Raw genomic sequence first — 13,341 nt, 5'->3', positions numbered from 1 at the left:
ATGGACAGAATTTCTAGGCGCAGCCAAGGTGTTGAGGGGATCTGTTATGGTGGCCTTAGGATTGCATCTCTGTTATTCACAGAAGGTGTGGTTCTGTTGGCTTCATCAGGGCGTGATCTACAGCTCTCAGTGGAGCGGTTCGTAGCAGAGTATGAAGCGGCCGGGATGAGGATCAATGCCTTCAAATCCGGACCATGGTCTTGAGCCGGAAAAGGGTAGAGTGCCTTCTCCAGGTTGGGAAGAATGTTCTGCCTCTAGTGGAGGAGTTTATGTATCTTTGGGTCTGGTTCATGAATGAGGGGAAGATGGAGCGGGAGATCGATAGGCCGATTGGTCTGCTGTGAAGCGGGCCCTGTACCGCTCTTTTGTGGTGAAGAGAGAGCTGAGCCAAAAAGCAAAGCTCTCGATTTACCGCTTGATCTATGTTCCTACCCTCATCTATGGTCACGAGCTTTGGTTCATGACCCAAAGAAAGATCTTGGACACAAGAGGATGAAATGAGTTTTCTCACCATGAGCTCAGTCATCTGGGGAGGACTCTGAGTAGAACCGCCGCTCCACCACTTCGAGAGGAGCCAGTTGAGGTGTGTGTGTGTATATAATATATATATCTATATATCTATCTATATATAGAAATATGCGAAAATTATTATTTTTATATTTTTTTACTGATTAACTCTAAATTCATTAACTCACCACAAACATATTAGTTTTAAGTATAAATAATGATCCTTTGATCACTCCTTGCTAACCAGACTTTTCCTGTAATGGTGTCTGATCCTGAAACTCCACCTGTGTCTGAAAACTAGGGATGGGGATCGTTAATATTTATTGATATCGATACCTTTATCGATACTCCTTATCGATCCGAGTCTTTATCAATACCACTATCCATACTTTTCTGTTATTTGGTGGAAAGACGATGCAACAATATGTTTTTAACAGAACTGGTATTGATTTTATTGCTTAACAAGTGAGCATAACAAAAACGTTTCTAGCCTTCACTAAATATGGCTAATGTAATAGGCCACTTCGAAATGACATAAAACTAACTAGAATATATTTTCACAATTGTTGGTTAATGTATTGTCTACTGTCACTTTTCATCATGTTTTTAGTGATTAGGAAAATATTTAGCAAATAAATAATTGTATTTTAAATTAAATGTAATTTTTAATTATATATTCTAAATTAGAGCAATATACAACTGTATTACTCGTGTTTCTCGCCAAAAACTCAATTTCCCTTTTCTTTACGTTACACATGAACACATCATGATAACCTAATTTTCGTTTTACAGAGCCAATCTGAACACATCATCACGCAGCACGTCTGAAACTTTATTTACTTTTCAAGGTAACTAGCTTGTATGCTGCCGATTACAACACGGATTTCACAATTACTATTTTTAACTGAGCGGACAAGCTACAAAGTCTGTGTGTGCGCCTACCAGTGGTACTCTGATTGGATAAAAGAAAGACGGGCCCGACTGTGGTGCGGCGGCAGCAGCAGGAGGAGGAGGAGGAGTCTTTTCCGTTCAGCCATCCTCGAGTGGCGAGCAAAGTTAACTGCCAAACTTCACTTGTTTTACTTTTAATGTCTGTTTGCTTACAATTTCATTGCAAAACATTGGTGGACATGCTGCAGTGATTGGATTGATTAGATTAAATGCTGTGACGCGACTCGAGGGACACACAATTATGTTACAGGACCTCCGAGAGAAAAAAAACAAAAAAACGACCAGACTCTATAGTGGTATCGATAAGCCCAAACGTTATTGATTTTCGGGTTTTGAAAAAAGTGGAACCGGGTCCTTGATAGAACCGGGTTTCGATCCCCATCCCTACTGAAAACATGTTAAAAATGGATGCAGCTATAGAGATGTTGGGTTTGTTCAGAGAAAATATATTGAACAGATTATTATTTAGGTAGACAACACCTACGATGAATTTCTTTGGCAGAATTTAAATGAGCAAATTTAAACTAGATTAATGTAGTTTGATTTCAAGATTACAGTGAGATTAATCTAGATTGAAATAAATTCATTATATATAAATGTACTCCGTCAGACCTGTTTAGATACATATATATATATATATATATATATATATATATATATATATATATATATATATATATATATATATATATATATATATATATATATATATATATATATGATATATATAAAATATATGATTTTTAGAAATGCCGCATTCCCTTTCCCCCCATATTTCCTCTTCTGCTGTTGACATCTGCTGTTTTTACAGTAACGTCACACTAACAGTAACATGACAATTTGCTGCTTATTCCAAGTCCTGCTGTTGTACCTCCTGTTTGCCTGTCCACTGAGACATGGGTGTTTAAAAAAACCCTGCCAGCTTTCCTGATTTGCTTGGAAAATCACTGAAGCAGAGGACCATCAGATCACAATCCTATTTTTAAGCAGCATGTTAATCAAATTGTATTTGTGCTAGTGCCATATAAAGTGCATGTTGTAGCACATCAGTCCCAACCAAATGGAGACTATGGCTCCACTCTACACCCACTCTCACTATAGAATAACTGTCATCTAATTTGGCATAATGTTACAACAATCCATTGCTGAAAAAAAAGACATTAGTGGTGCTACTATTGGCGTGTGCATGTTGATGCAGGAAAGAACTACAGTAGTCCTTGCTGCAGATACATTATTCACTAATATTATAATGAAATGCACTATATCAGGGGTTTTCAAAATATGAAAGGGTGAGCCCCCCTCCAGGGAGCACTATGCCTGCTGCGCCCCCGACTCCCCCACCCCCACCCCACAAAATAACCAACCCACACACAAACAACTGCCACTACAAAACACCTTGTAATTGCTTTTATTTTAGAACCATCTCATCTTTTAAAATTACACTTTATCTGAATGAAATTTAACACATGAACATTTTAAAACATTTACTCCCATTTTAGTTATTTTCTCGTGGCCTTTGTATGGCAAATACGCCCTTTTTTCCTTTTTCTAATGATAAGAACAACCCCAAACTCACTTTTCAACTCACCTTTCAACAAACAAACGTTACATCTGAGATTCTGAGTTTAATGTTTGAGATACCAACAGTGTTTTCACATCTTAACAAAAACATTTTGATCAGATCTTCATTGAGAGCTGTGGAAATTCAGTCCCTACTGACAGCCAAAAGTGCAAGTGCAAGTGACACGTCACTCATCCTCTGTTTCAAGTCCATGTCACAGCTCAGCCAGAACCTCTTCCTCTCCTGCTGAAAGTCCATCTTTGAGTGTCACGGGGAAGGAAAATGGGTTTCTCACCCACTGGTTTGCCATTGTCTCCTCTCCAAAACACTCTCCAAACTGCTCGCGCATCCCCTCCAAATGCGCTCAGACATCCTGCAGCAAAAACTCCACCTTCAGCCCCGCTCTGGCCAAAACATCCTCTAAGATGGGAAACATTTCCACTGATCCCCGCTCCACACGCGCACCCCACAGTTCCAACTTGGTCCTAAATCCATATTTATTTTTTCCCTCTCCCCGCGCCTACCCTAAGGTGCTCTGGCGCCTCCCAGGGGAGGCGCGCCTCACACTTTGAAAACCACCGCACTATATAATTACTGCACACAAACATCGCTTAGTAAGTCAGAATCAAACAAATCAACAAGTTCACTTCCAAGACAAAACCAATCACTGATGTAAAGGTGGGAGGGGTATTACTGTTAAGAAAATAGCTATATTTTGATGCAGAAAAAAAATGAAATATTCTAATATTCATATTGGAAAGGAAATCAACTTAATAAAGTATTATTTTTAAGAAATTTTTTAGGTGTTAACATTTTCGGAAATAAAGTTTTTGTTATTGATTGATTAGAGTTAAAGATTAGTCCACAACTTTGTGTTTCCATAAGGTGTGACTTTATTGGAACTCAGAAGCCTTGTTTGATCAATAGGCTGGATGAACATATTTTAATTGCCATCACGGATAGCAGTTAGATGACGAAGGTAAAAGAAACATCTCCACACACACTTTTAAATAAATCCTACAAAGAGTTATATATTGGTGTCAACAAGTCTACATAATGACCAACAGATACTATATAAATTCTACTTCATGTCACTTCTGCCTTTTAAAATGTAAATGCTGTTATAATGTATTAAGGCTTTATTTAGTAGTGTCACCTTTGGTCAGAAGAGACTGAGATTGTGGTTTCAAGTCACAAACCTTCTTGGTGAGCTTAATATTGTTGTTGTTGGGTAAGGATGGAAATAAGGAAAATAAGCTGCCTGTCCCAAATTCTGCAGCTTTTATACCCTCAGATCCTTTTTCACCGCCTCTTTATGCTGTCCAAAAGCAACAGTCATTTCTTTGTTAGAGTTTTTCACAATCTATAAATAGTGGCGTTATTTATGAGCTAAATTACCAGAAATCTTTTTTACATTTGCAAACCATCTCTATTTCTAGCTCATGTGTTTCTGTGCGGATCTTTACAGATCTGTTACAAATTTTCCTAGGTGCCCCGCATGAAAACTTTGTCCAAATGGATGCCACACTAAGGGGCGTGGAGCTAAAATAACATCATTTGGCCTGCGGACATCACGGATGTTTCAAACATCTGTTGTTAACAGATAAGATCCTTAGTGGCAAACATAGTTTCCCCATTGTGGGACAATAAAGGGATTTTCTATTCTAAAACATGTAGTTTTCTCATTTTCTGATTCACTCAGGGAGCAATCACAGTAAGTGAGTCCAATTAGTTTAAAGCTGGAGCCTCCCAATTATTCTGGTCGTGGGCAATGGACTGCCAGCATGTAATGTCAATGGTAAGAGCCTCAAAGATGATTCCTTTCCATTTTCTCCAACTTTTTGATTAAAATGTTAAAATCAATTTATATTCTCACTTTATTGTTATTATTATTGTGGATCTGGTGCAGGACTGAAAGACCAGGGCAAAGTTAGAGTGAATTAAGGGTGTAAAAACCATTACAATATCAAAAAAAGCATGGATATGTTTAAAAGCACCTCATGCACACCATTACACAAAGTGGAGGGGCCTAATGCTGTGGGCCAGAGTCTTCCTGCAGAATAACACTTCTGTTATTTCAATTATGAGCTCTTTAAAATACCAGAATATAGACTATGGGAAAAATAAATAGTAAAGCAACAACTCTACCAATAAACTGAAAATAAGTTGCTACTTTGTGTTTCAGCAGAACAGTTATACCTTTAGCAAAATCAACACAGAAATGCTTAATCACATTTAAAATTGATCTTAGCAGCCCAGCCCAGAGGTCACTAAAACCTGTGGTGTGATCCAAAGTGAAAAGAGCATTAAAGAGGAGGCAGGACTCTGGACCAGACTTTGCAAAGAAGAACATAGCTCTGCCTGAATGCTCTGAATGCCTCTTTGAAAAATAATAATAATGATAATACAAATTGAAAATAGCGAGTGTTAGTAACTTAAATCCAACCCAAAGCTCTTTCCCAGCTTTATGAAATCCTAAAACAACATTTTCTGCTCCATATGTGTTTTTAGCCTATTTTTGGTGCTTTGATTCAGCACCCCTACGGTATGAGTTATTTTTTTAATACTGTATGCCCTTTTTGCAATAAAAAATAAATAAATCAAATGAATATTTGGTTATTTAACCCATTAAGTTATGTTCTGGTTCATCAGAAATAATAATAAACAAACAAAAAACAAGTAAACAAGCCTGCTGGAGCTTCTCAACTAAAATGTTGACCAACGCTTTGAGGAAAACATAGCATTCAGGTGTTTTTTGAAATGTTAAGTCAGATTTCTGCACCTAATGATGGTGTGTTGGTAAAATGTTCACCTGCGAGTTACTCTAATGAGTCTGAGACTTGTTTGTCTCATAACTCAAAATCAGTATGTAAATTTACTGAAACATTAGTAAACAGTTATCATTTTTTTCAGTTTCTAGTTCTTCTTCCTGTTAAAAGGGAGTTTTTCCTCTCCACTGTCGCTACAAGCATGCTTAGTGTGAGGGATTGCCTTTGAGTCAATGAGTCATCCAATCAACTGGTTTTCCTTATATAGAAAACTTTAAATCAATCTGACGGTATGATCTGGTGAAATGTAAAGTGCCTCGAGATGACATGTGTTGTGAATTGGCGCTATAGAAATAAACTGAATTGAAATTGAATAGTTAAGTTTATAATCCATATTATGGTCGCCAGTCTAAAGAGGGAGAGGTGTAAAAGGGGGGGCAGGGGAGGCAGGTGTGAGCAAAGTGAAAGGTAAGGAATAACCAGGTAAAAAACAGACAGAATAGCAGCAGTTGTTAAACTGGTAAATAAAAACATTTCATTCAGTAGATTATTTTCCATTTATCATGGACGTCATTTTGGCACACAAAAGATAAAACTCATTTCATGAAAACTGAAACAAAGGTTTTCATGTAATGAGTTGATTTAAAAGCTTTATTTGGTTGGAATATTCTTCTAAAAATGATTCATTAGTGAATGATGGGGTCAAGCTTTAAAAAACCGCACTGAATAAGTTTCAGACACACGTGTAGAAAACATGAAAGGAATCTTGTCTGGTTAGAAAGCTTTCTGGGGGCTCAGCCCCTCTAAACTTCTGGTCCTAGAACCACCCCAGATCTGCTCCTTTTTCTTAAAATAAAATAGAAATCTCCCATGTATTTACCTGACAACTCCGTACATGACCAGGACGTTGCCCAGCAGACCCACCAAGCAAATAACGGAGTAGAGCGCTGTGATGGACACGGCGATGACCATCTCCCCGGTGCTCCTCACCCGGCTCTCCGGCTCAGAGGAGTTCGCCTCGCCTTCCTCCGGGAAGGTTAGGTTTAAGGGGATGACGGAGAACAGGTCTGACAGAGAGCGCTGCGCTCCAGAGACCGTATAGGACTCCATGTCGCTGAACGGAGAAAAACTTGCCTAGTCAATTGTTGTGGTTTGCTTAAAAAATAGATATGAAAAGAAACGGAACGAGATCAACAGTAGCAGGAAGTCTGAGTTTTCTGTGAAATTCAGAAAGAGAAGACAGATGTGCCACCCCAGCAGCGGTCTGCTTTATATGGGCTCGGCCCGTGTGCGCTCGTCCTTTATGGTCCGCCCTCTGTCACACAGCGCACGAGCTCTCCTACACCTCAGCTCTGGACAAATCTGTAAGAGAGGATGGAAATTATTTCAAGATTCTTCATTCCATCCATCCATCCATCCATCGCAGTTTAAGCATTACTTAGTAATCCAGTATTTCAATAAATTAAATCAATTTCAATTATTGGAATCTATGATTATATGAGTAAATCATTTGTTTATCATTAATTTATGCTTTATCTTTACTTGCCATTTTTTAAATCCTAGAAATATTTGCGGAAATCCTAAGCCCCATTTGAGCATGAATTTTTCACATAGTTTGATCATATTTATTTATGTATTTGACAAGGACAGTGTACATTAATAAGTAGCTGCAAAAGCACTAGAATTAGCCATATATATATATATATATGTGTGTGTGTGTGTGTGTGTGTGTGTGTGTGTGTGTGTGTGTGTGTGTGTGTGTGTGTGTGTGTGTGTGTGTGTGTGTGTGTGTGTGTGTGTGTGTGTGTGTGTGTGTGTTTTACAACGTTTTACTAGGTTTCTGGTTTATTGAAGCTGAATAGTAGCAAACCTCGACCCAACAGGCGCCAAAATCAATAACCCTCCACAGCACTAATTAAAAGGTGTGTGATATAACTGCAGAGGAGAAAGCCAGACTCAAAGAAGTCCTTGTACACTGATCAAGTCACTAACACTGGATTTCTTTGGAAGCTGTAAAACATGTTGAATTAGACTGTTATTGACAGTAGCAAGGAACAAATAATTTTTTCTAATTCAGAAATAGCATCTTGCAAATATATTTTAAACATATTGATATTGAGAGTTGGAATAATCCTCACTTATTTTGCAATATATCACTAAATAGCATTTCTTTTGGAGGGATCAGAAAGGCCTTGTAAAATATATTGATCAATTAAACTCTAACCAACTTGGTCATCCACAAAGAAATTCATTTGTTTGCCAATCCAAAGTAATTACACAAAGTAATGCTAGCAGACTGCTGGTTTAAAAAATGTTTAACAATTATCAATGCAAATGTTCTATAATTAGCCCAACTTGAAAAAATATATTTTTTTAAGTCTTAGTATTGATGGATTGATATAGTTGCATGTTTATCGTGACGATCGCTGTGTTTACTCCACCACACGATAACAATGAGAACACACACAAAGTATATGTTATCTTGGCTGTGCCAATCTTGGGAATATGTGAGGATAAATCAACCTAACAGCAGCTTCAGGTTGCTCATCCCTAAGAAAGACAGGGCTTTTTTATTGGTAAAGACTTCCTGTTTGTTATTAACCCACGTTTAAAGGTTCCAAAGCCTCATCAAAGGAAATCAGGGCTGTTTCTTTATGTTCTGAAATAAAAATTGGTCTCATAAGTTCCATAAACCCCCACTTTGGCTATAATAATCCTGTCTTGCCACATGAGCAAAATCTACTGGTAACCCTCTCTGGCTTATAAAGAATATGTAGTGTGACAATGTGACACAGTCTCAGTGTTAATGGTAACCTCTGCTATCATTTTGTACTTGACCTAGCTGTCACTTTAGTAAGCCTCTTTGACTTTAATGAGGTTCCATTTATGTTGGATACTTTTTGTCTTTTTCTGGCTTCACTTGTTACCCAGGAAAAGCACACATCCTTCATTAGTGCTTGCTTGGTTAAAGTCATCAAAGAAATACGGAGGGAAGACAATGTTGTCCATTTCAGTTCCTAGACATATACAGTGGTCTGCAAAAGTTTGGGCAACCTTGTTAATTTCTATGATTTTCCTTCATAAATCGTTGGTTCTTAGGATAAAAAAAAATCTGTTAAATATATCATATAGGAGACAAACACAGTGATATTTGAGAAGTGAAACGAAGTTTATACCATTTACAGGAAGTGTGCAATAATTGTTTTAACAAAATTAGGCATGTGCATAAATTTGTGCACCACAATCAAAATAAATAACTCAATATTTAGTAGATCCCCCTTTTGCAGGAATAGCAGCTTCTAAACGCTTCCTATAGCTTCCTATGAGAGTCTGGATTCTGGTTGGAGGTATTTTGGACCATCCCTCTTTACAAAACACCTCTAATTCATTCAGGTTTGATGGTTTCCGAGCATGGATAGCTCTCTTTAAGTCACACCACACAGGCCCACAGCAGGATGGAACCACCACCAAATTTTACTGTAGGCAGCAGGTGTTTTTCTAGGAATGCTGTGTTATTTTTCCTCCATGCATGACACCCCTTGTTATGTCCAAATAACTCAATTTTAGTTTCATCAGTCCACAGCACCTTATTCCAAAAGGAAGCCGGCTTGTCCAAATGTGCTTTAGCATACCTCAAGCGGCATTGTTTGTGATGTGGGCGGAGAAAAGGCTTCCTCCGCATCACTCTTCCGTGCAGCATCTCCTTGCGTAAAGTGTGCGCAATAGTTGTACGATGGACAATGACTCCGTCTGCAGCAAAATCATGTTGTATGTCTTTGGTGCTGGCCTGTGGGTTGACTTTGACTGTTCTAACCATTCTTTGCTTCTGTTTATCCGTGATTTTCCTTAGTCTGCCACTTCGATCCTAAACTTGAACTGTGCCTGTGGTCTTCCATTTCCTGACTATGTTCCTAACTGTCGAAACAGACAACTAATATCTCTTAGACAGCTTTCGGTATCTTTCCCCTAATTCATGATGGTGAACAGTCTTTGTTTTCAGGTCATGTGACAGTTGTTTTGAGACTCCCATGTTGCTACTCTTCAGAGAAGATTCACAGAGGAGGGAAACTTACAATTGCCCCCCCTTAAATACTCTCTCATAATTGGGTTCACCTGTGTATGTAGGTCAAGGGTCACTGAGCTTCCCAAACCAATTTTGATTTCCAATAATTTGTTCTAGAGATTTTTAAATCATTTGGCTAACAGTGCCCAAATTTATGCTCATGCCTAATTTTGTTAAAAGAATTATTGCACACTTCCTGTAAATGGTATAAACTTTGTTTCACCTCTCAAATATCACTGTGTTTGTCTCCTATATGATATATTTAACTGATTTTTTATATCCTAAGAACCAACTATTTATGAAGGAAAATCATGGAAATGAACAAGGTTGCCCAAATTTTTGCAGACCACTGTATCTTGCTCTCATTCCATAGACTGGCTTCATTGTACAGAGCTGAAGTTGAATTTAAGAAACACTAACCCTAACTACCCTAACTAAACTAACCCTAACTAAACACTAACTAATTATTGTTTACTTCAAAACCTACTCCTGGCAAAAAATGTATACACACTCCTTGTTAGCTCAAATGCCATATTTATTGCTAGGATTTATTTTAACCATTTTTTCCAGAGTAGTATGATTAAACAAAATATTATATAATTGAAAAGAGGCACTAAATGTCTAAGTTTGAATTTCTTTTTTTGTCTATTCCATTACAGGTCAAACAGGTACTATTCTCCAAACTCCCAACTTCTATTTGGTCAGATACCCCTTTAGCTTGATCATATGAATTTTACAGACAATAAGGAAACTCAAAATTATATTATTCCTGCCAGGATTAATAAAGTTCACTCCATCTGATTAGTTTCCTGCCATGGACTTAGCATATAATAGAATACCTCCAATTTACACCAGAGTTAACCCTTGAGCATTTCTAAAAGTGTATTTTTAGTCAAACTAAACCCATTTTGACCCATTGTTGAATTAATACACTCATTTTAGTCCTCCTTTGATATTTATTCAACTCTGTAAAACACAACAGATATTAAAAAAGAAAATCCAATGAATGACAATTTGTACAGTGTTGATTCATTGGAAAAAGATATGTCTGTCGCAAATAAATGTTAACGTTCTCATTGCAGAGCTTTACTTAGACCCACTTTCTTTTTCCTGTTTTTTATGACTGTTTTCAATAATAATAATCACAATAATAATAACCAAAAAATATATTTATTAATTTGGTAATTATTGCCATAAGCACTTAACCTTAAAAAGGCAAAGAAACAGGAAAAGACATAGCAGTACAAATGAAGTACAGGGTTTAAAATTTAACTGTGTAACGCATCACAAACATAGAGTAAGGGGATCCGAAAGCAAGAACCTCAGTCAAATCTTTTTATATTAAAATGTAGGACGTTTAGGGCCATCCAAAGATTAATATCCTGAAGACACAACGGAAGAGGCTTAACTGACCATGCTTCGCGTAAAGCTACATTGATTTGACTATCATTAGCAAAGCAATAGAAGGAGATTTTTGTTTTCTGAAAATAGATCCTGGGGGAAGGAGTTACAGATAAACCATGCTTAGTGTGGGGGATTGTATTTGAGTCAATGAGTCAATGCAATCAACTGGTTTTCCTTAGATAGAAAACTTTGTATCAATTTGACTGTATGATCTGGTTGAACTGTAAAGTGCCTTGAGATGACATGTGTTGTGAATTTGGCGCTATATAAATAAACTGAATTGAATTGAATTGAAATGAGCAAAGACCCTGAATTTGAGTCCTGAGCAGGGGAGGATTTACGGTTAGGGACATACTAGGCAGTTGTCTAGGGACCCAAGTTCCTGTGGGCCCACATAAAATTCTGTTTACATTTATGGTTCACACAACTATTCCTTATTTCTGCACATTATTTATAGTTTTGATTAAAACTAAAATTTCACTGAAATGCAATCAGAACCCCCCCTTCAGTGTCCACCACATTGGATCAGCTACACATGTTCCAAACAGACAGTAGCAAACCATTTTTAAATCAACGATATGAAGAGCAGTGTTACAAACTAAGCACTTTTGTCGCAATATTTAGCGACTTTTCAGACCCCTTTAGCACTTTTATTTCAAAAAAGCGTATGGCAACTTTTTTGTACTATTGGTGACTTTGGCAACAACATATAAAAGCACCAAACTCTGAGCAAGTAGATTGGTAACCCCGCCTCCTGCTCTCCTCTATCTTGTCTGCTGTCATGATTCATGCAGCTATTATTTAATACAAATGAAAAATGGAAAACAGATAAGCAGATCATGGCTTGTCTACAGTGAAAAGAAGGACTAGGTTATTTACTTTTGCCGTCGCTTTTTTGGAAACACAGGAAGGAGCAATCAGCTAAGTGAGCTTAGCGCTTGGGAAAAAAAATTTAATTCCTTTTGAGACAGCATGAAAAGTCAGCTGAGTACAAAACATAGAGATGAAAACAACAAGAAAAGAAGAGAGGGACAATACATAGAACAAATAATCTATGTCTATTCTTAAAAAAATTCTGTATCTGTATAATGAGTCTGTTCATATATGATGTCTTCTCAAGTCAGAGGGCTCCTTGTCTGTTTTTGCCTTGTGCCCTAAATTTCATAAATCCAACCCTAGTCATGGGGGAGCCCACAAGACAGCGTAGCAGGAATTAATTCACACCCTGTCAAATGAGTTACATGTTTCGATCTCAAAATGAAACAATTTGACAAGGAATAAGGAAATACAGGAAGAAATAAATGGCTAAACTACCTTTTCATTTGCTTTTATTGGATAAAAACTGAACCCTCAAGCTTCTCAGTTTGATTTGCTGAAATCTCAACCAAATTACTGATGCCAAGGAAATGTCTTAATGCAAGCCAGAGAGAAACACATCTGAACCCATTAATAAGTCATGGTTTTATTTTTATAACAACACATAATCTGGTTGTCACTAAATATAAAACAACTGAAGTAAAAGCAAAAAACACAGATTTGTTGTGGCAGTTAAACTGGGGGTGGAACGTCAACTTCAGTTAATTGGATAAAGCTCCTTCAGCACCCTGCTCCATTTATTTCTCAACATTTTGACAAGCTCATACTCAGCAAGAGTTATTCTGATTACAGCCTTGCATGGTGAAAAATGGCACTCTGTTAATGCCCTGTGATGCCAGGAACCCCTGACTAAGCTTTGATGAATGGTGAATTGCTAATGTTGCTCTCACCTGCTGTTTAATCACAGCATGAAAGGGAGTGGATGTCATGTCTAGTTTAGCTCCTCCCACCCTAGAGGTATAGAGAGGATGAAATTACAATTTAACGATCATGTATTTTAATAAGAGATTCTCTTCTTTCCCTGAATCTTGATTAAGGAATACAGTTTAAAGGAATAGTACACCCAAAACATGATTAGCCTTCATTTTCTACTCACCCCTATGCTGAACAACACTCTGGAGTACTTTTTTGATATCTCAAATGCATCTGGAGATCTGGGAGGCTTCTTGCTGTCTGCTGACATTCAAATAATGGAGGTCTATGGCGCCCGA

The 13,341-nt window shown here is 37.5% G+C and overlaps 1 protein-coding gene across 1 annotated transcript in view; it reads right to left on the bottom strand.

Moving 5' to 3' along the window:
- The window catches only part of oprd1a (opioid receptor, delta 1a), a 33,917-nt gene extending 26,842 nt beyond the window's left edge, over positions 1-7,075 (bottom strand). Inside the window, exon 1 of the mRNA XM_038302674.1 lies at positions 6,668-7,075. Within this exon, the coding sequence (XP_038158602.1) occupies positions 6,668-6,897 (230 nt within the window). The 5' untranslated portion in view covers positions 6,898-7,075. The remainder of the gene's footprint in view (positions 1-6,667) is intronic.
- Between the last annotated feature and the right edge of the window lie 6,266 nt (positions 7,076-13,341).

The sequence above is a fragment of the Cyprinodon tularosa genome, unplaced genomic scaffold, assembly GCF_016077235.1.
Source record: "Cyprinodon tularosa strain WSP-4 unplaced genomic scaffold, ASM1607723v1 ctg498, whole genome shotgun sequence".
NCBI lineage: Eukaryota > Metazoa > Chordata > Actinopteri > Cyprinodontiformes > Cyprinodontidae > Cyprinodon > Cyprinodon tularosa.
Note: the sequence above shows the minus strand (reverse complement) of the source record. Positions and strands in the feature narration are given on the sequence as shown.